At 51.3% G+C, this 22503-nt stretch overlaps 1 protein-coding gene across 5 annotated transcripts in view; it reads right to left on the reverse strand.

The window, feature by feature from the left end:
* The window catches only part of SMG6 (SMG6 nonsense mediated mRNA decay factor), a 110628-nt gene that overhangs the window by 53601 nt on the left and 34524 nt on the right, over positions 1–22503 (reverse strand). For 4 of the 5 annotated variants that reach the window (XM_030462262.1, XM_030462263.1, XM_030462264.1 and 1 more), the window contains 2 exons: positions 3689–3805; positions 3002–3170 (listed from right to left, as the gene is read on the reverse strand). In XM_030462262.1, the coding sequence (XP_030318122.1) occupies positions 3002–3170; positions 3689–3805 (286 nt within the window). Of the gene's footprint in view, positions 1–3001; positions 3171–3688; positions 3806–9802; positions 9903–22503 lie in introns of those variants that run through there. The other variant, XM_030462266.1, reaches the window with a different exon arrangement.

The following is a 22503-nucleotide window of genomic DNA, read 5'->3' on the forward strand; positions in this document are numbered from 1 at the left end:
CTCTGCCTCTGTCCAAGGGGAAAAGCAGCGAGCTGAGGAATTTAGTGTGGGGTTGAGTTGGGTTGGTTGGTGTTGCTGGGTTAGGTTTTTTTTGTCCTTTTTTTTTTTTTTTTTTTATATTGTAAGGACTCAAATCCAGCAGTGTGATAAATGCATCCGAGCTACAATTAGGAAGATATATAGCATCAGAACGCGAAGGTCTGGGCAGCGTGGTGAAACGCGGGCTCTCCAGAGCCCCAGCTATGTTTCCCATTATGTAACCCTGGTCATGGGCAGACAGCCAGACTCCAAATGAAAAAGAGACTCTGGCTTGGCACCGTTTCTATTTTCCTATCCTCATTCGGGGTCAGCGCAGTGTCATACAGCTGCAGAGAAAGCTCCGGGGATTAAACCTGGGAAAGACTCCAAGACCAGGACCTGGGTTCAAGTACCAGCTGAAAGCAATAAACCAACTGCCACAGCTGGGCTGAGTTTAGACGTTCTCAAAGTTGTGCATCCCCCCCCGCCCCTTCAGCCCTCAATTCTCTCCCTCTTGCTAAGGAAGACCAAACGTGAACATGGCGAAGGCAACGTGAGGGGAGGCCGCGGGATGGGTAGCTGTGGGATAAAGAACTGTGGGATGGAGAGCCCCAGCAGCCCAGGCTCTGGTGGAGTCTTGACAAGCTGCCCCACTGGCCCCAAGCCCAGGCCGTCATTCTGGCAGCAGCGCTGGCCCCGGATGAGCTGCACTTTGATGCAAGCTCTGGGCCAGGCCTTTGCTCCTTGGGAGCTGCCAGGTGGGTATGGGGCCAGTTTTTTCCAGAAGCTTTAGCACATTTGTGGCATCCTTGCAGGGTACTTTCTGTGCTTTGGGGTGTTGTGGGTTTTTTTCTGCCCCTTTTCTGTGGGGCACCATGAGGGGCACTGAAAGCAATAGCTGCAGAGTTCTGGGAAGGAGGTTTCAGCCAGTGTAACTGGCTTCTCCATTGGCATTAGGGACCTCAGGCACATCCCACTTCCATGAGCCACAGAGCACATCTGAAACAGCACAGGACACTCACTCAGATCCATAACTTGACATCTGTGCACGTTCCTTGCATGCTCTCCCTGCTCTTGAGCTCACCCTGCCCATAAACCTTGGCTTACTCCAACACGCCTGCTGCTCTGACCCATGTTTTACTTCTAAACTTCTTTGAAGCTGCTCCTATCTAAACCCCTGGACTCGGTGACTCTACCTGGTTACTGAACAGGCCAGACAGCAGGCTTATGTCAACAGAGCTGAAACAGTAATTCAGTGCTCCCCTTTTCCTTTCCCACCTCCAAAGAAAAGCTTGCAAGGCCCAGGTTGTACCCAAGAACAGAGCTGCATCTCTGTTATTCATCACTACCCACGCCTCCAGGAAAGCTCAGCCACTGCTGTCCTAGAGTCCCAGACTGCTAACATCCAGACACACAATGCTGGGTCAACACAAAAGGTCTGGGCTGAAAGAGCACCAGGGTGGAGGAGCTGGGAACCAACACTGAGGAAGGCAGCCCCTAGACAGATTAAGGGCATGGTGGGACTTCATCCTCCATGGAAGAAGGCAAGGTGGGAAAGAAGTTGGTCGTATCATACACAACAAAGACCCGTGTTCCTCCACCCAGCAAGCCAGGCCCTGGCAGAGTGGAGTCCCCCAACCTATGTCCACTGCTCCCCAATGACCCACTGGCCACCAAACCACAGGATGAGCCACCACAACTGCCTTCTCCCACCCCAAAGGACAAGGAGGAGTCCACACCTGCTCCAGCAGCCTAGGGGAATGCAGCCTCACGCCCCACGGGAGGGAGAGGCAGCTCATCCCAGGGAAGGCGCCGAGCGCTGGCTGCTTGAACCCAATCAGAAATTCCATCTCGAAGCTGCCCGTCGCCAAGGGTTGAGGAGCTCCCTGCACAGGCAGCGTGAGGGGAAGGGGGGATTGGTGCAGGCGGGCTCACGTGATAGATCCCAGTTTGAGTTCCTGCCCAAAGATGGGCAGCAGTTCACATGAGCAGGCAGCGGTCCCACACCGAGCAGCCGACAAACAGAAAACAGACTCCATCTCCACAAAATGAGGCCCAGAACTTCCTGTGTGAGATTTCCATTTCCTCAGCCAAATGAAAAAGAACTGGAGTAAGAGGCAATAAACTAGGAGAGCAGGACTGGACCTGACGCACAGAGCGGGGACCCATTAATGGTTAAGCCACTTTGCTGGATTATTCCTAATGCTCCTTCCCATCACCCTGGGTTCTGGCTCCTTTGGATTAACAATAAGACATGATTTCAGGCTCTGGATCCGGAGTACTGGAGGCAGATGGAAAATCCTGCGGGAAAGTAGCTACAGAGCATGCTCAGACGCTGTTTCGCATACTCCGTACTTGGCCCCTTCACACAATTTTCTGTCCAAAAATATGCAAATTGCCTAGTCCGCATTATGGACTAATGGGCTGGAATTGGCCAGTTTAGAAAATTAACCCTTTTCTGTGTTGCAGGGGTAGAGATGCGCTGTTTCTGAAGAAGAAGGGAGATGGCTTTTGGAATTCCAGGAACAGGCAAGCTGCTCCAGGCTAGGCCAGCTCAGCCTGACCAAGGTTGGCCTGATTCAGTCAAAAATAGGTAATGAAATGCTTGTGCTGGAAACAGACTTCCATCTCATGGAGGGGAAGGCCCTGCCTGTTCAGCTGGCTGGGCCAGCAGAGTGTGTAAAGGAGACATATCCCAGCAAAAGCAGACACACATCCCAAGCAGAAAGTAAAAAAACAGTGCATGGAACATTTTCTAACACACAGAAACACATGGCAACCCACCAGGCCCCTCAGAAGCACTTCGCTCCCATCCATGTATCAATGAGTAAGTCACCGTATTACCAAAGGTGACAACTTTCCCCCCAGACATCCCCTGAGCAGTGAGTGTCTCCTGGGTGCTCAGGTCAAAATACCACATCCTGAGTGAGGGGGAAAGGTAGCACAAGGGGCCCAGAAAAGACAGACCAGAGGATGCACGTACTGTTTTGGGAGCTCGAGAGAAGTTGGAGGAGGATTCCAGGTGTCCGGGTGGCCAAGCATCCAGTCCGACCAGACCTTCACACTGGGGAGCAGTTCCTTCAGGTCCTGGGGCAAGACAGAGACCTTGATGTCGTCCTCCTCATTCTCTTGCTCCACCTCTCGTGGCTGAACTGCAAATACAAGATGTGAGAGCTGAGGCAGCTCACCACGGCCAGGGGCCAGGCTCGGGCAGGGATGAGGATGCACAACACAGATCCCAGCATCACGCCTTGGACGCTCAAGGGAACAGCCATAGCCCACAACAAGCATAAAGACATATCTGTTCTCCCTACACAGACTGGCCTGGGGGACAAACCAGGATGTCTGTGATCCCTTTTATTAAGGGCAGTGGAGTGCCAGGGCACCAGTCACAGAGAGAGGATCCCGAGGTCCCAGTTTTAGGAAGTTTCCCAATAGCTGTCAGAAAGCAAGCTCTGCATTTATCCATTTCAAACATTTCTGCCTGCACACATCAGGGGCTTTCCTGACAGATGATCTAGCCAGGACCCGGGCAGAGCTTGAGACACCAGGAAGATGCCAAAGGCCCCAGCAGGGGGGAAGGGATGTACAAAACAGCAGGGAACAAGGGCCTGAACCCCACCAGGCTGCCTGGCGGGAAGCTGAGTGCATCCTGCTGGTAACCTCTTACCTTGCAAGCACTCCTGCAGCAGGCTGGTGCACCTCCTGACCAGGAGTGCAAACATGGAGAGCCCCAGGGCCGTGGCCTGTTCCTGAATGACGGAGCGACAGTCTTCAGCGATGCACTCTAGGAGACAAAGAGGAAAGGAGCAGGTCAGATGCTCCATCTTGCTTCACCTTCACAGTCACTCATTCTGCATCCTGCATGGGGCAGGGATATCTGCAGTGCTGGATGATTCCCCATCTCACACCTGTCCTGGACCCAACTGCTCCATGTAGGGGGCAAAAAGAAGGTGGTGAATAATAGTTCTGGAGTGGGAAGAGGCTGCAGTCATACTGCCCATATCATGCCTGTCCCCACCTCGCCTGCTGAGGCAAACTGGCACTCAGGGATCCCAGCACAGAAGCTGCTCCTTGGAGCTGATGCCTTTCCCTGAAGGAGGGGGATATGTTTAAGTGTTAAAAGGGTAATTAGCTGCATGTTTGATCTTTGTCCCTGCTGGAGTTTTAACCTCAGCAGCTGAGGAGGGGGCTCCTCCCATTAGTTCACCAGTCACACAACAGCTTGTCAAGAGAGCTTAATTGAAGCTGTTACTCAAGTAGATGCCACACGACCACAGCTCTTCCAAACAGAGCCGGCTCGGAGTGAGAGCAAATCCCCCCAGCACATCTACACCCAGCCAGAAACCACTTCTGAGGCTGCTAAGAGCAGTGGGGAGCTGGCTCGATGGAACAGCCTGGAGCAGGGTGTGGGTTACATTTAAGGAAGCCACGAGCACCCTGGGGCCATCAGGCTGCCCATGCCCACTCAGGCACCATGCTGCCTGCTTGCAGGGGGGTTTTCTGACTTTTGGGCAGCCTCTGCCCTCCAAATCCTCTCTGTTCCAAGTTCACTTGCCCCTTGAGCTACTGGGGGAAATGGCTGGCTTGGAGATTGACCAGAGGGAGGATGGGAAGCGAGCCACAGGATGCACCCACACTGCCTGAGGGTCCCCTACCAGCTTGTGGTGTTGGCTCTGAGCAGGCTGCTCCTCACCAGCCTGCAACACCCACTGAAGGACCAGGGCTTCCAGAACTCACCTTGCGGCCATTGAGAGAAAAGCTACCAGAACCCATGCAAAGGATTTGCACATCATAGGTCCTGACTCCAAAGCAGTGCCTGTGAGAGCCAGGATGGGGAAGGAGAGCCCCTGACTTCAGGCCCCTTTACTGCAGACATGAGCATCTGCTGTACACAGGAAAGGAGAAGGTGTTGGAAGCTGAACTCCCCTGATGTGGCAGATCAGGGATTTTGAGCAAAGGGCAAGAGGATTAAAGCAAGACATGGAGACCCCGTTCCAGCCGGGGCTAGCAAAACGCCTGAGGTGCTGAGAACAAACATTGGGTTTAAAAGTGCAAATTATTTCAGAGCAATGGGGTGGGAGGTTAAAAACAGCCAGAAAATTACTAAAGCACACCTAAAAACAGAAAAGGGGAAAAAAAGAGAGGGGGGGAAAGATGTGTAAGCTTGATTTGGCCAGCTCTTACAGATGACAAGGAGTTCAGCACCCAGTGGGGAGACCACTGAAAGCAAGGCAGGGTGGCACCAGAGGTGCCTGAAGTTGAACAAGGGTGCTCTGTGCCTGGAGCCAGGGCTGAGCTGGTGCCGCAGAGCAATGGTAGGAAGTGCTTTACTGAAGGGGCTGTCAACTTTCAGAGGAAACATAAAACTAAAGATGTGACCACTCTGGGACAGTAAATCTCTTTCATGAAGCGTTTCCCACAATTAAGAGCGTTAGTCCCAGCACTCTGGCCACAGTCCAGTTCAAGAAATTACACTTATCTTCCCCTCACTCCCTCCTTCTGCACTTGGGTGAGATGCTGGACTCTTCACCCCCTGTCCTAAAGGGGCACATAACAAGACCACAGCTGTTGTGCTGCCACACCCAAATCCAGTGAGTCCCCAGGGTGGGTAAAAAGCTCTGGGCATTTCAGCAAGTGAGACAAGCAGTCCCCCCCAAACCAGGCTGGTACAAAAGCTAAGACCTTCCCACCCACAAAAGGCAAAGTCTAAAATGGTTTTGTGATGCTGAGGGTCACAAGGACAGCCCTGATATATGTCAGAGTTCAGCTCCAAGAAGCACTTGGTCATGGCAGTCATGGTACTGGGGCCTCAGCCTTTCCCACTGCCACCACCAGCAGTTCTTGCAGGTTACAAGTTCCCCATAAAACATGAAACCCTCAAAAGAGAATAAAAACATGCCTTGCATGTGAGTTCTCACAGGTACAGCCACCACAACGTGCTCACTCAAACTAAGCACTACAGCTACAGCCCCATCAAACATCTCCTATTGCTACAGATGTGCACCATGTGCCCACCAGCTCACACCCAGTTTACAGACACCCACAGTCCTTTGATGTGCTGCAACAGCGCTCAGCCCCAGCACAGCCCACAAAGCTGCCCACTGCATGGGTACGAGCAACAGGACACCCACCCAGGATTGTTTCCCCACAGTTCCAGCTCAGCTACCATGGGTGTTGTCATCTCAGCATTAAATTACACAAAACTCCCCCGGTTCTGAGAGTTCATTCCCTGGCCAAGCTTGTCAGCCTCGTCTAAAGGCTTCCCCAGCCCAAAAACCTGGCAGGGAAGGACAAACATCCATATGAGAGCATGGTGGGTGATTATTCAAAATCCCTGAACACACACCAGCACTGCAGCTCCCAAACTTGCCAGCAAAGGCTCTGAGAGCTTAATTGTAGGACAAGAGGAAAGCACCATAAATCAGAAGGAACTTTCTCTTTGTGCCTTTTCACCACCTTTGGGACAACAAGGAGGCAGGGAGCCTTGGCTTTCAGCAAGCTTGGAGTCAATTGTCACAACTTTGTGACAGTGAGGCAGTGGGATGGCAGACTCCAGGTGCCAGAGGCAGTCAAACACTCATTAAGTGGGGCTGTATAGATAAAAACTTGTGTTTTGACTGATGGAAAGTAAGGAAATCACCTCTCTGCACACACAGTGTGGTCTCTAGCCCACAGCACAAAGTGTCCGAGTCCACCCTGGCACTAGGAGAAAAACAGTCCAAAGACATTTTCAGATGGCATTGATGGCATCCCGTCAGCTGCCACAAAACCTGTGTTACACCTCCTCCCCTGAAGCCCCAGTTGGGCTGTAATCAGACAACCCAACTGCACTCACCCCCAGCCATGCCATGCAGCCAGGGCACCATGTCAAGGTGGTCAGGCAGACTACGGACAGAAATCATACACAAAAAAAGTTTCCACAAGTTCTTGGGAGCCAAGGTGGTCAGAGATGTGGTTAATTCCATGCCACCAGCAGCCATGGCTCTGCAGGAAAACATCCAACACACCACCAGGCTGTGCACCACGACTAACACATTCTCCCTCCACCTTCTCCTCTCGAAACCAGGCAAACATCCCTGTTAATGCCAGCATCACTTAAACAGCTCCTGTCACCACATCACCAATCACCTCCTGCCTGCACCGCCACCCTGTGACCCAGATCACACAGCTCATCGAGGTTTGAAATGTCACCTTTCATCTGTGCCATTGCCAACAAAGGTGCTGTGTGGGGGGAGAGGGGAGTGTGTGAAGCTGGCACTGCTACCTCAGTAACTGCTTCTTAAACCACAGCTTTCAGGTTAGGGCTTTGGGACTCACAGCTTCTGCAGCCCAGACTGACTCAGAGTGACACCGCATGCTGCACCATGACCTGCTCTACCAACATGCAGCCCATGGAGCCATGCAGCAGGGGTGGCAGGGAGCTCAGCCAGTCAAAACTCCACCTTCTAGGAGCTTTCTCAAGCTGGATCTGTTACTCAGTCACTTGTAGCCTCACATCAGCTAGGCCAGTAAAACCCTTGAGGTATGTGCAATGCTGCACAGGGCTAGAAATAGGAGCAGGCAGAGCATTTTAAAGCAGGAATGTCACTAAACACTTTGTAGCCTGAAATGACAGCCTGGGTAATTTGCATTACCCCACACTTCACAGTCTGGATCTGTCTCCACAATATGTCTTTCTGCATCCAAAAAATAAGCAAGAGTCCTGCAGCTCTCTGCAAACCTCCCCTCCCCTGCAGAGGTGAGGGCTCCAGATGCTGGACCAGACAGTGGGACATGAGCTCTGACAGGTTTTTGCAGGCAGAGTTTTGAGCACCTTGTTATTAAGCCTCCCTGACACTGGCCACTCACAAGACCCTTTTTCCAGTTGGCTCCAACTTTAACTATGGGAGCTGAAGTTTCCATGCTGGGTACCTGGCTCAGCCCAAATTCTTCAGGAAATCTTTAGCCATAACAGTTCAGCTACTTGTGAGAATGAGGCTAAGAAACAAGATAGTGGCTTACCCTCCTTAGAAAAAAAACACTTACAACCTTTTCCTTGAGCTAATCTAGCAACTGCAAATCCTGGAAAGGGGATCTGAGATTTTGCTGCAGAGTAACCTTTTTAACAGAGAGTTTTCCTGTCCTACTAGAAATCCTGTCCAAACTTGGCCAAGCTAAAAACATCTGAAATACAGCAGTTTTTCCATATTCAATCGGAATTCGTTTCAGCAGCTAAAACCTTCTAAGATTTCACTGCCCTGAGCATGCTCCATCTTCTTACCTCCCTTATATCTAACCAACCTTGCACCTAACCTGTGTTACACTCAGCAAAACAACTGCCCTGTTTCCATCCAGTATGCAAGGACCTCCAAAAAAATGTCCTTGTCCCAGTCACTGTTGCTTGCTGCAAGATGGAGATTGGACCCAGACTCCTCCAGCTGGTGCCCAGGCTATCTGCTCTGAAGCAGTGAGGAGGCAAAAGGATGGGATGGAAAAAATGGGAGCTGATGAGCATCAGACTGCAAGCACAGAGAGAAAGCAACTGGGAACCAGGGGTGGGCGGTTTTTCTAAAGATCACGAAACCCTCTGAACTGTAGAAGAGTCCTCCTATTTCTTCGGATGTAGGAAAGAGGGTTTTTTCCTCCAGCTGGTCTGCACGAAGAGTGCTGTTTTTCTACCAGGAGGCAGTTTCCTTTGCAGAGCTGAGGGAGCAGGATGGGAGCTGCCCCAGCGCCCTCTGCGAGCGCCTACCTGGGCTCTCAACAGGGTCCACGCAGGGCTGCAAGCTTTGCAGGATCCAACCCAGGCTTTCTGCAGTCATAAATCTACCTGCTTCGCAGAGGGAAGGGTACACAAGGAGGGAGGGGAGAGAGATGGAGAAAGAATGGGGACTTTTGTAATGGGGAGAAATTTGTGCTTCTCTGAGAACATTATATTCATGGAAAACATAAACCAACTGTCGTCAAAGTCGTCTGAGCTCAGGAAATGGAGCGGCCGGGAGAAGGCTGCCATGTGGCCGGATGTTATGTATTTCTAATTAGTGCTATACATCTTTCAGCAGCGAGTGTCCTTTTGCTGGGAAACACAACGCGCTGCCCTTGTTATTGTAACTGTCAGAGAGTGCTTAAACAGATAATCTCCAGGAAAAGTGATAAACACATCCCCTCTCCCACTAGGGTGTGCAAAACAGCAATGCCAAACCTCTGTTAGGGCAACACAACCAGCCACAGGAAATGGGAATGGGAAAAGAGCAGGCGATGCAAGGGACAGCCACCTCCGAGGAGAGGGATTTGCTGGAGGAAGCTTCTCGCGGCCGCTCGAGGGCCATGTGCCGAAGGAAATCCTGCAAGGGACAATCGGGGCAGAGTGAGCCCAGCCCACGTGGCCTTGGGCAGGGGGGGCACTGGTAGGGATGGGGCACAGGGGCTGGAAGTGAGGTCTCCCAGCTGCTCTGCTCCAAGCATGCTCTAGGCAGCAGTGCAAGCGAGCCACAGCAACCCCTGAGCTCACAAGCAAGCAGCAGACATGCTCCTACATCCATCCCAGCTAACACAACATGAGGAGAGCTGAACCTTTCACTGTTCAAACATAAGCCAAGAAGCATTAGAGTCTCAAAGGAGATCAGATTCCTTTGATCCAGGCAACCGGACTGCTCTAGCCAAGGGTCAGGAGGACTCCAGTGAGATGATTTCCACGCTGGCCTCCCCGTCCTAACCTGAGCTGTAGCTCCAGCAGCCCCAGCGCAGGCAGATAGAGCAGCAGGGACACAATTTGTTCCCAGGGAGCAACACCTGAACCCACCTTCCCCGGTGACACGGTAAAGGACCATACACGAAGGCAATCAAAGGAACAAACAGGTCTCCAGACACAATCCCGAGGATGACAGAATAGGCTGGTGAAGGGATGCAGGAGGTGGAGCAGCCATGCCTAAGGCACCCGGCTGATGTGTCAGCAGCACAGACAACTGATTCACCAGCTGGCTGCTGCCCTGCAGGGAAGAAGACAAGAGGCTGGTCACCTCCAAGCTGACACCAGCTAAAGGCAATTGGTTTGCTCTCTTATCGCTCAGACACAAGCGTGTTTTGCCCGTGAGTCACCCTCTGCCAGACAGCAGCCTTGGAGAGGTGACAGAGCAACCCACCGGGATGGGGATGGCTGCAGGAAATGGGCAGGGAGAACCGTGCTGCTGGTCTCACCACTGCCTGCCCACAGTGGAGACAGCACACAACAGACTGACAGGAACATAAAGCAGCGAAATTGCTGTCTAAAGCAAAATAGGAATATAAAGCAGCAACGTGATGGGGGATGCTCATGGTATTTCCACAACACCCCCTCGCAGAGGACCTGTGAGTCATGGGCACTCCCAGCTCACCACTGGGAAGCAGCAAGTCACACACCAACTCATCTGACTCCGAAAGAGCCTGGGAACCTGGAGGCAATCCCTCAGCCCCAGCCAATACCCTGCAAAGAGCCTGGAAACGATGGGCAGCTTTCCTGGAATGATGCTCCCTGCCTTTGCATTTGCAGGCAGCAGACACAATGGCAGCCCCAACCCTGCGCCAGAGCTGAACACACACACCTGCAGCTCACAGGGCTGAATCCCTCCCAAAGCAACCTTAGGACTTCAGTAACAACCTTAATCCACCTCCCTGTCCCAGTCTCTCCCTGTGGAGAGGCAGGAAGGCCCCGGGTAGGGAAACTTGGCTGCAGCAGCACTGGGGATCTCGCTGCACATGTTCCCAAAGCACCCAGGGCTGCCCAGGACTCTGCAGCTCCCCCATCTCCATGCTGAAACCCTGTCTTGTCTGAGGGAGGGAGGCTTAGGAGGTGAGGAATGCTGGGGGCCTGGGGAGATGGAGCAGCTCTCCCTGTGGAAGCCATTAGATATTCAACACTTCATTTGTTTCCAGCCGTTCTGGACTGCAGTGCTGGGCTCTAGGATGGGAGGCTCTTCTCTGACGTAACCAGGAAGCAGCTGCAAAATTAAGGAATCCCTCATGACATCATAAAAAGGGTCGATGGTTTACAGGGGAAGGCATAAAAATTAATGACATATTCCCCCTTGAAGCAGCAACCCTGCTTGAGAGCCACAGGGGAAGCCATGCTCTGCCCGACATGAAGGGGCTGCCTGCCCAGCTCCCTCTGGCTAATCCAGGAGCTTGCTCCAGCTCTGACCATCCCCAAGCTCAGGATCCATGCACAGGGCCTGTATCCTTGCACCTGGGGTGAAATAATGATCTCAGTGTATTCTTCCTGACCTCAAGAAATAGAGCTTTAGGCTGGGCAAGGGAATGACTCTAGAGACAGCTTTCTTGTGTACCTGGGACTGGCCAGGAGTCAGGGACAAGCATCACTGTGAAGTGACTTGGGGAGAGAGGGTTATGCATTTCCACAGAGAGGGCAGACACATGCACTGTGTACTCACAGCACTCAAATTTCTGCAGCCCTGAAAGACCAACTAATCCTGGAAGTGGAGGCCAGGGTGATGGCACATTGTCCCTCACCATCAAGCAACCTGGGCTAGGGCAGAAAGAATGACATTAGCCTTGAGGACAAGCACAGAGCCATTTCCACTTGAAAAGGGAAAAGGATAGTGGTTTAAAATTAACTGCAACCTTTTCCAGGAAATATCAGTGGAAAGAAGTAGCCATTTTTAGAAATGTTATTCTCAGAAATTTCCTGAAAAGATCCATCAGTCAAAACACAGATTGAAGCCATTTCCACTTGCACTAAGCAGCACTCTGAGCATTCCCTCTATGCTTGGGGTCCCTGACACAGTCAGCAGGGCCAGGGGCCTGCTCTACACCCCTGACCCCAGTGAGGCTGCAGGAGTCAGTTCAGGATGGGCAATACCCCACTGTAGTCTCAGAAACACTATTCTTGCATAGAGAACCATGTACATTCCAGCTCTTGCTAGTGACATTTTCACTGAGACACTCCAGTCCCAGGCAGACAGAGCAGCACAGCTCGGCCAAAGGCACCTACAGTCTCACCCACACTGGCAATGCCTGGAGAATTGCCAGGGAAATTGTTATTTCTCAGCACTGCTTTCAGTCAATCCGTTCCAAGTGGGTGAGTTGATGCTAGAACTTATGACACAGGCACAGCAAAATCTTCATTGGCCTCAAGGTCCCCGGAGCCACGGGTTCTGCTGCCAGCCACTGACAGCAACATGAATTTGACCTGCCTGGCAGCTAAAAGGCTGGCAAACCCGAAAGTACAGAACTCCTGGCTAGCTTGTAAGAAATTATATCCTTGCAAACTTGCAAGCCAGCTCATGAACATGTATATAGCTCCAGACCAGTCTGGCACCAGCTGTCTCTTGCTGCAGAGGGAATATTGCTGTAGGATGGACAAGCAGGATGGGACTGAAGCAGCTACAAGAGCCCAAAGGAGAGCAGGGCTCGGTACATGCAGAGGGCATCTGGATGAAACAGTAAAAAGAAGAAAAAAACATGGATGACAGAAACATAAAAAGGTGTGAGGGGCACTGCAGCGAGGCAGGACGATGCTGCCTGACACAAGGAAACCCCTGATGGCCTACCCTCTGTCTTCACAGATCTGTCAGCCAGTTGCACAGCCTGAGCCCTGAACCTCACCCTGCAAGGAGAGCAGCTCCTCACGGGATTGTGCTGCCACCAGAGCCCAGCTCAGTGCTCCACAGCAGGCACAGCAAGCTGCTACTAGCATCCCACCCAGGAGCTGCATGCGCCCAACCATAATTGTGTCAGATGTTATTTACAGTGGGGGAGGAGGTGTGAACAGGGCTTCCCAAGAGATTTACTCCAGCCCTGAGTGAAGTTTTACCAGGACAATCGCAACAAATAAAAGGCAGCCTTTTCCACACACACACATCCCTCCCTCCTCTTTCCTCCCAGTGCATGTCTTTGGAGGTGGGCATGTCTTTGGCAACAAATGCAAACAGACAGCCTGGAACATGCCTCCTCTGGTGTGAAACTTGGTGAGGGCTGCAAGCCTCGAGTAAAAGTTAATGAGAGAAAGCGCCTGCAGACAGGCACATTCGGAGAAAGCAGCCTTTGATGGGGCAGGAACAGCAAAGTGCGGAGCTTCCGTTTCAACACATTCGCTCGTTTGCTGCTCTTCTTTTTTACAGCTTCCTGAGGGACCAGGGTGCCAGCCACTGTGTCAGCTTGCAAAGCAAATGCCAAAACGTAAAGCAAAACCCTGTGGTGTCCCCCCCACACTACTGCCAGCTCCAGGGAGGCAGTAAATCTCAGGGTCCTCATTGGATGCCTGCAAGTCTGAATTGCCTCCTCACCTCCTGCTCCAGCTCCTGGCCACCTGCTCAGTCCCTCCAGCCTGCCCAGATGGCATCCCAGAACTTGGACATCCCTCTGAGAGGGGCACAACCCAGTCCCTGTGCCTACAGTGAAGCTAACCTAACACTTTCCACTATATGATCCTGGTTTTAGTTACCGAGAACTTTGCCAAACTTTAACCATTTAGGCTGCAATCCTTCATGCCAAAAGCTTTCTTCAAGCTAAATTTATTGGGAAAATTTCATCTACAAAGGTTCAGCCATTTGCCAGAATGAGGTTAGGGAAAATATATTGTTCTTCTCAAGTTAAAAACTCTTCGATTATTTCAGCCAAATCCCTAGCACCTTCTCACTTTGAAGCAGGCACCACGATTTTGGCAGGGGATGGTAGCGGACTTTGGGTGTGCCTTCTGCCACCCCTGCCCCCCTTTGCTTTGCCATGGCTGGGGGCCCTATGGAAACCTGAGTGGTCATTATCAGACAGCTTTCATCTGCTCCTGCACGGAGCAGCAGCTGGTTCATCTGCAGGGACAGACAAGAGAAGAAGCTGATCCAGATGAGACACAGCAAAGGGAAAGGCAAGGTGTAAAAGAGGGCTGAAGCAGAAGCCAGGTGACAGCAAAGCAGCCACTTCTCCATGCCCTCACAGTACTCTGCTGGCACCATCAGTGGCTGCTCTCCCCAGCACCTGGTCTGCATATCCAGGATTCCTGCCATGGTAGAGGTTTGTGTGGTGAATCTAGATTTATGTGCCAGCCAAGGATCCCAGATGAGGTCAGTCTGGTTCTATGGGAGTACTTGCTTTTCTAAAAATGAATTACACATACAAAACCATTACATGAACACAAAGTCAAGTGCTTATAGGTCAGGAATACCAGATTTAAAGCCATCTATGCCACTTCAACTCCATCACATTTACTCATTATAAGGTAGTCCTAACAACATATTACCTTTTCACCCCTCAAGTTCCTATTTTCAAACAAACCAGAAAATAACAGACAGCAGAGACCCTCCTGCAGAGCCTCCTGATGTACTGAAATTTGCATACATGTTCAGTAAAGCTGAAGGCAGCAGAACACAGTAATATCCTGGGGATTAAGACAGCTCAGAGCTGGGCTGGAGAACTAGATTTTATCTGTGCTGAAGTCCTGAACTTCTACAAGTCACCTGAACCCCTCTCAATGCAGGTAGTCAGTATTTGTGTGTCCCTCACTTCTTGGTTGGTCATGATGACACCAAGGGGATGAAATTTGTAGATTCTGGGCAACTCTGATTTCAATAAGAAAGGCAGCTTCTAAGGGACTGTGTTTTTAGGAGAACTCTGTCTCCTGCATCTCAAAGTAAGCAGCCAAGAAAGCAGAAAACCTGTTGTTTTCCTTAACCTCAGTTCCCCCTCTATACTTAAGAGATACCATGCAGAGACACCCCAACCTGAGATGCTTTAAGACTGAAGCCAGTGAGTTTATGCTACCCAATTATTTGGGCCTGAACTTTCTAGCTCTCCCTATGCTCCATGCAGCACCAAGCACAATGGTAACACTTCATCAGACACTTCTCTGGAAAACTCCCATGTGAAAATAAAGGAATTTTAAAAGCAAAAAGAACAACAGGAAAACTGAGCCCAGGATCTCTTTGCCATGTTGTCATCTGGTCTATCACAAGAGGTCTTATCTGCATTACACCACACCTCAAGCTCATGGAAGTGCTGATGAGCACCAGCTTTGAGGCTCGCTGTGTTTAGAAGCAACCCCATAGTCCTCAGGAGGATACAGCCAGATTCACCCACCCGACCTCTTGTGGTGAACTTGGGGCCGTGGTCTTTGTGGAAATACACAAGGAAAAAAAAAAAAATTCTGCTCTGAGCGGTGCCACGCAAAGGGAGGTTCTCAGGTGTCAAGTGAGCAATTCCCCGCGGGAAGGGCTGAGACCACAGGCACAAACCCACAGCACACAGAGAAACCATTCCAGGAAGTTTAACATCCGAGCCCCACTATTAGAGAATATGATCTCAGTGCTCCCACAACTTAACATGTAGACAGAGCCCCAGGTCCCAAAACCCCATGCAGACTACAGCACGCTCACACCAGCTATGGAGCCCCACCACCACGGGACTCAGTAACTCAAAAGCCTGACCCTTCTACCTTCGTTAACAAGCCTAAGACATTACGTTTTCATGCCAAATTCCTCTTTTCCCCTGTGATTTCAGATAGGATTGGCATGACCATAAAGTTTCCTGCAGTTACTGCTCCCACCAGGGCTGCCTGCAGGGAAGAAAAGTTGCACCCAAGGGTGATGGGCTCAACCCTGGGGTGCTCCAGCACCCCATTCATCTCCTGCCAGGAGGGTGAGAGGGAGCTGCAGGCTCCCATACAGCCAGCACAGCTACGTTTCCTGCAGAGATTTGAAAACCTGTTGGAGTTCCAAAGCGAGCTTCGATTTCACTGTGACCAGCAGCTCAGAGACTCATAGTTACTATACAGCCGAATAAAATATTTTTTCATAAATTTAACGCCAGCATGTCTGTGTTTGGAAACTTTGAAAATCCATGTTGTATGGTTTACTGCACTGGAAAAGGTGCCAACAGAGTTTCAAAGGAAGGGAAGTGTATAACTGTTTCCTTTCAAATGCATTTTCCAATGGGATCCATTGAGGGAAAAGGCTGGAACTAACTAAAACATTATTAAAAACTGTTATGAAAAGAGACAGAGAGATGGAAAAAGATAGACAAAAACTCCAATACAAAGCCGAAAGGGAGGGAGGGAGACAGGCAGCAAGAAAGTGGATATGGGCAGAAAGACACTTTGGGTGGGGAAAATGGGGCGAGACAGGGAGTTTTAACTGGCAGTCACCCTTCGTGGTTTCATATTGTTGCAGATCAATTGATCAGGATTTCAAGTGCTGCTGGCCCGGTGGCACAGGGCGAACCACAGAGTTGGCTGCAAGCACAGCACTTGCGAACTGCTGACCTTCAGTTTTAAAACCAAAAATATTCTTTGGGAAACAGTTACGCCAGGTTCCAGCCTGGGCTGCCAAGCAAAAAACAAGCACTACTAACCTGAAGTAACACCCCCCTCACACCCCATCCTTTACACCAAAGCAACAACTAGGACTAGTAACCTGAAGTAACTCCCTGGTCTGATTCAACCAGCAATAACCAAGCGTGGTATGTGTGCCGGGGCTTGGCTCTTCCTTACTCCCCAAGTGGAGTGGTTAATTCTCCAATCACTGACACCAGCCATCGCCATGAGTGCACGGGATGCAGGCACGGGCTGACAGACTGCTCCTGCTCCCAGTCTTGGCCATTTTCAAGCTATTCGAAATCAAGTCTATAAATACCAAAGCGATGGGGTCCATACAGCATGGTCACAGCCCAGGTCCAAAACCACCACCCAGCTCCAAGCAGAGCTCTGCTTATGCTGCCCCACAAACAAAGGAGGAACCAAAAGGGGCTGAAAAACGTGTATTTTCCCAAATACTTCAGTGCTCTGGACATCAGGAGGCTGCCAGGGTCAGGACCCGACTGGGGATGGAGCCGGATCTCTGCTGCTCTGCCAGGCTTCAAAGAGCCAGGCTGGGGGTGGGCAGAGCTCAGCGCGCGCCTGCAGAGCTCCAGGCCTGTGGTTCTGCGGGGTGTAGTAACCGTGGGCTGTAGCACACATGTCGAGGGATGAGGGGAAAAAAATAAACAGACAGACAAAAGAATGAGGATGCTCTGCCAATTCCAATTGTGCAGCTTTTATTTTAAATGCTTATCAAGCTGAGAAAGAGCAGAGTTCTTGGAAAACAAGGTTTCCTTTCTTCCCATGCCAGTGTCAAACACCCTCAAGGACGGGTACAGCACAGGCGATTGCTGCCGGACACCCTCTCCACAGCAGCCACCTTCCCCTCCCATCCCTGGAAAGGTTTGCAAGTAACAGCCCAACAAGCCCTGGTATTTCTGCTAAAAACATCTCCAAATTTTTTTTTTCCCATTTTTTTTTTTATTAATCTCCAATCTGGCTGGTTTCAAATTATGGCCAATTACCCACCAACACTTCTCGCTAATAAAATAAAATTTTTACGGGCCCTAATTACTGCTTTCGCTGAACTGCTCTACAGGAAGCCGAAAGGCTGCAGTTCTCCAGACAGCAGCAGACAGCAAAAGCGAAGCACCCCTGAGTACAGCAGCGAGTGACTCAGAGGAGAGGAACCGCCGGAGGGGCGGGCAGAGCAGGAACACTCGCTCCTGGCTGGAGCAAGAAATGCATCAGTTCATAACAGGCGGCGCGGTGAACGCACGGAGCCCCGGGGAAGGCTGTCAGGTCCCCCGTCAGCCGCAGCACCCGCTACCTGTGACGCAAGGCTGTTCCCAAGGGACAGAGCGACGGTCGGCGGGTATCGGCGGACGCAGAGAGGCCGAACAAATTGTATTTGGAAATGGCGGCATCCATCACGTGTGGCGGAGATGGAGCCGCCTCCCAGGGTGGCTCAGGGGACAGGCCCTTGGAGTGGGGACGGAGGGGAAGCGGCTCCTCAGCCCAGCTCCCACCTTTGGCTCTCTCCATTACAAACAGAGTTAATTGGAGGAGACAGAAAGAGCAGAAAGGGAGAAAATTCCTCTGAAAACGCAAAGTATCCAGCCTGCTCCCAGCTACACACACGCTCCTGCTCGCCAGCATGGCCCCGATGGCCTCCCCAAGCATGAAAAATAAGCAGGAGCCCACCGAGCTCGCCCTTAGCCCAGCTACAGCGGGGAAAGCAGAGCTGCTGCTCTCAGCCTGGAACACCTTTGGGCAGCAGGAAGGCAACAGCAAAGCCACCAGCCCACAGCATGGTGCTGGCCCACGTGAGCCCAGGGTGCCACACAGGTATCCTGGCTCAGCAGGAGAAACGCAGCTCTGTGAGACTGACTAATTCAACATATTTCCCCCCCCCCCCCTTTCTTAACCAGGAATACTTTAATTTTCAAGGCCTAATGGAGTCCAGCTGCAACGGGAAGGCAATGCTGCAGTAGTACAAAGACAGACCTTTACACACTGGTGCAAACTCCTACAATGTTCAGTGTGCGCGCGCACACACACACACACACACAAAGCCCTATAAAAAGGATGCACTGCAGCAGGATATTTTTAGTCCTGACAATACAGCACTAAAAATACGACTTTGCTAATACATCACTACAGAAATATTCCCAGTGTCCATTCAGGAACGGTTTAAAACATTTATTTTTGTTTCCTTTTGCAATGGTCAGAGAGTAGGGAGAAAATAGAAACTCATTGATAAGAGGAAACGAGAGAGACATGAAAAATTGAAAACTACCTAAAAGCTCATGGAGAGGTTTATTTTATTAGTTCTTAATAAATATCTTGCAGATTTCCTCAGGAAATACACCAGATCACATGTAAAATAGTTTGGTACTGATGTCAACTGTGTCAGCATATGAAATCTATTAGGGTGAAGCCACAGCAGGGTGATCAGCGTGCTGAAAAACTGCACGGCACCGAGGCAAGGGGGGCGGGGGGAATCTCATGGCCCTTCCAAATTCTTCGAGAGGTAAAAAAGTCAGCCAAGACGCAGAGAGAGAGAAAAAAAGATCCCACATCCTGCTTTGCGCTGCCAGCAATGTGAAGTGCCCAGAGATTAATTCTATGTCTGGCCTGGAAATGTGACTTTAAAGCATTGGAGGGAGAACGGGGAGGAGGAGAGAGGAACGAGAAGGCCAGGCGAACCGGGACTGGCACTGTGCCACTGACCCCCCCCCCCTTCCCCTCTCCCCATCTTTCTTCCCAAGCCGTGTTTCAACACAGACAGCAGTAAACCCCAACAGACGGCAGCTCCCAGGGCTGCCAGGGCCTCGCACCAGCTGCGGCGCGTCTCCCGCTCCCCGTGCAGATGGGCCTGAGAGCATCACTTCCGCCTTGCCTGCTTTTAAAGACACACCAGGCCATGTGGCAGCGTTTTCGCCGCTCCCTGCCACGGCCCCGCGCGCTGTTGGGGCCCCCTGGGCGGGATGAGTCCCTGCTCCCAGCACCAGGCATGAGGTCTTGTCAGACCTTGGCTCTCTAGGCCCTGCTCTGAAGGGTTTATGCTGTTCCCAACCCGCCTTTGGCAGCCAGCACCTCCTCTTCCATCTCCGTGCCATTACCCGGAGAGCAGGAGATGTTTACGCAAGACTCGCCCTGCTCTGCTCCTGGGTCCGGCACAACCGGAGCTCAACCAGCAGGGTCAGGGGATTGCACGCTCCCAGGGAGTGAGAGGAGAAGGGCGAACAGAGAAACCCTGCAGCTGAAACCATCCCTTTAGGGCATCTCCCTCCCACTCCATGGTGATGCGCTCCTGTCTGCCTCATCCCTGAAAGCACACACTGAAAAACTGTGTCAACTTCAGCAACAGATCACTCGTGCTCTCTCCATGTTGCCTACAAGCCAGCCCTACCGTCATGTTAACCACAGCCCATTGTTAGCCACATCAATCAGTGCTAAAAATGACCCATCCATTAGAGAAAGGCCACGTGCCTTCAGCGCTGCCACCCGTCCAGGCTTAACCTGCCCCAGCCTGTATGGGCTGCAAAGCTGCACCAAGAATAGCATTAGCCAGGAGGACTCCTGAAGGTCAAATCTCAACAAGTCCTCATCTTCCTCCTGCCCATCAATCAGCACAGGCAGAGCCAGCACAGTTCTTGGCCAATTAAAGATGTCCACAGGTAAACCTGCACAGTGTGACCTCCCAACTGCAAGATGCAATTGAGCATAGAACCACAACCTTGGCCATGCTGCCATTCCTGATAGCAGCACTAAGGCAAGAAGAGGTCCCAAAAAGCCCACATGCGTGCACGTTCCCAGCTGAAGTCCCGCCAGCAACAGACACACTATTTTCTGAGGGACCACAGCTTGGGATAGATGGGAGGAGGGAGCTGGTGGGGCAGCCCCTGGGGTAGAAGCTATCGAACTGGCAGGCTGCACCCACGGCTGCACAGGGCATGGGGCAGGCAGCCCTCCCTGCCTACACCTGGCAGGCTATAACACAGCCCCGCAAGCTCAATCAAGAGTTTTACAACTTCACAAAGCACCATAATTAGCCTAATTATACAATGTTCTCCCAGAGAATTAAACAGAAATACAATAATTGACTTGGTACTGCTTAGAAGCATGAGGAAATCAAAGGCACAAATGCACATTAAAGAGTCAGAAACATCTCTTTAAAAGCAAGAGGATTTCCTGTCATGGTGCAAACATCTAAAGCTTCACCAAAGCAGCTGCACCTGGTGCAACCCCACTCCAGCTCCCTGGCACCCCTCCTTCTCCACCACCAAAGCAGGGGTGAGGCAGAGCCCCAGGACAGCTGCCTTGGGCACCTCCTTTCTCATTTTGAAGCACGATGGATGGACACAGCATGCCAGGGCTCCATTCCCTGCCTTTCAATTTATACAGCAACACTACTGCTTTGTCAAAATAGTGGTTTTGTTTCAGCATTTTCAGACTGGTCCATGCCTTGGTGGCACCACAGCATGACAGCCCCTCCAACCTGACCTGGCCTGTCACTGGCTTTGTCCAAACTCGCTGCTCAGGCTGCCGAAGCTTGGCTATAAAGCAGACTCAAGCTTTGTGATTACAAATTACTTCCCCTCTCTCTGTTGCCCTGAAATGAGATCTCCATATCACTCTGTGTTTGGTGGAACAGCTTCAAGAGTAGATGTAAGGATGTGCTCACGTGATAGAATGGGCAGAAGCCCCCAGCGAGCTCATCTGACACGACTCGATGGGAACTTTTGCTGCTCTTCAACTGGAGAGTCTGACACACCAGCAAACACTCAGCTTCACTGGAAACCTTTCCCTTCTCTGCCACAAAGCCCCACTCAATCTTTGCCTCTGAAGCCAACATCTAGATTTCAGAAACCTGAACTGCAAGTGGAAATTCCCTGCAGCGTGTTGATTATTGCATCTCCTGCTGGCACTTGTGGCAAGGGGAAAAAAAGTCACGTGGCTTTCTGGACACACATTTTGCTGAGGAGTCTTGCATCAGAGGGCAGAAGCCAGCAGCCAGGAAAATAACTCCAATTACGGTAAATAAATCCCCAAATATGTGACAATCTGCCTTTTAAACAGGAAACAGAGGGGAATAAGCAAAGGAAGACTTTGGTCTAAACATTGCTGCCACCAGCCTTAAGAGCCCAAGAGTGAGACTCTGAAGATATGTCTAGGCCAAAAAGCATTTTACCTGAACTTTACTGATGTGTCTCAAGTCTGAGACAGCTTCCTTCCCTGAAAGGAAAGGCGCAGACAGTTCCTGGCAACTGTGCCAACCTCCAACACTCTCAACAGCTCATGGGAGAATCTCTGGAGGGCTGGCTGCCACCTCTGGACAGATTTGTGTCCCTCATGAGGTTCCACATGAGAAGCTGCTTAGCACAGGAAGCTGCACAGCTCCTGAGCTAAGTTGGTCTTGTCCCTTGTGCTGCTTCAACCTTTTGTCCTGCTCAGCCAAGTTCTGGGCTATGCATGGACACAGTGAGTAGCAGACGTCACTGGACAATGGGTTGAATATAAAAGCCTTTTGTCCATGCAGTGACATCTCAGCATCTGCTCACTCCACACAAGCAAGGCAACTCAGGGAAGAACAGACACCAATACCAGCCAGTCCTCCTCTGGGCTTCCTCTCCCAATTACAAGTCAAACCCAAACAGCAACGTGAAGGGCAAAGAAGGATTAATTTAATGTCCAGTTCCTCCAAACTTAAGGATGTGGGAAGCATTATGTCTCAACATCACCTTCCTAGAGAAAACAGTACCTAGCCTTGGAGGGCCATTCCCACACAGTGACTGCCAGGTGCACCCTTGGCGACCTCAACACAGACACTTCAGTCCACACTTGCTGTACAACAACCGAAGACCCAGCACCCCAGAGAAAGCCACTTATGAAACTGCTCAACCCCTTGCACCAAGTGGGCTGCATTTGCATTATAGAACCCAGTCCCCCAGGCAGGTGGAGGGACCTCAGGCTCTGCTTTCATGGGGCACAGGGCTGCAGATGCTCAGCCTCCCCAAAACATCTTCACTGACCTCCCACTTCTTGTGTCCAAAGCTGTCATGACCCACAGAGCTGCCTGCTCATAGGTGTCAGCTGGACTCTCGTGAAGCACATATTTACCAGGCAAAGAGGGGAATTGGAAGAAAAGGACGCAGTTCTGCTCTGCAGACAGGGAAAGATCAAGTTGCTGCTTCTGCTATCTGCAGCCTGAGGTTTAT

The sequence above is a fragment of the Calypte anna genome, chromosome 19 (genome assembly GCF_003957555.1).
Source record: "Calypte anna isolate BGI_N300 chromosome 19, bCalAnn1_v1.p, whole genome shotgun sequence".
NCBI lineage: Eukaryota > Metazoa > Chordata > Aves > Apodiformes > Trochilidae > Calypte > Calypte anna.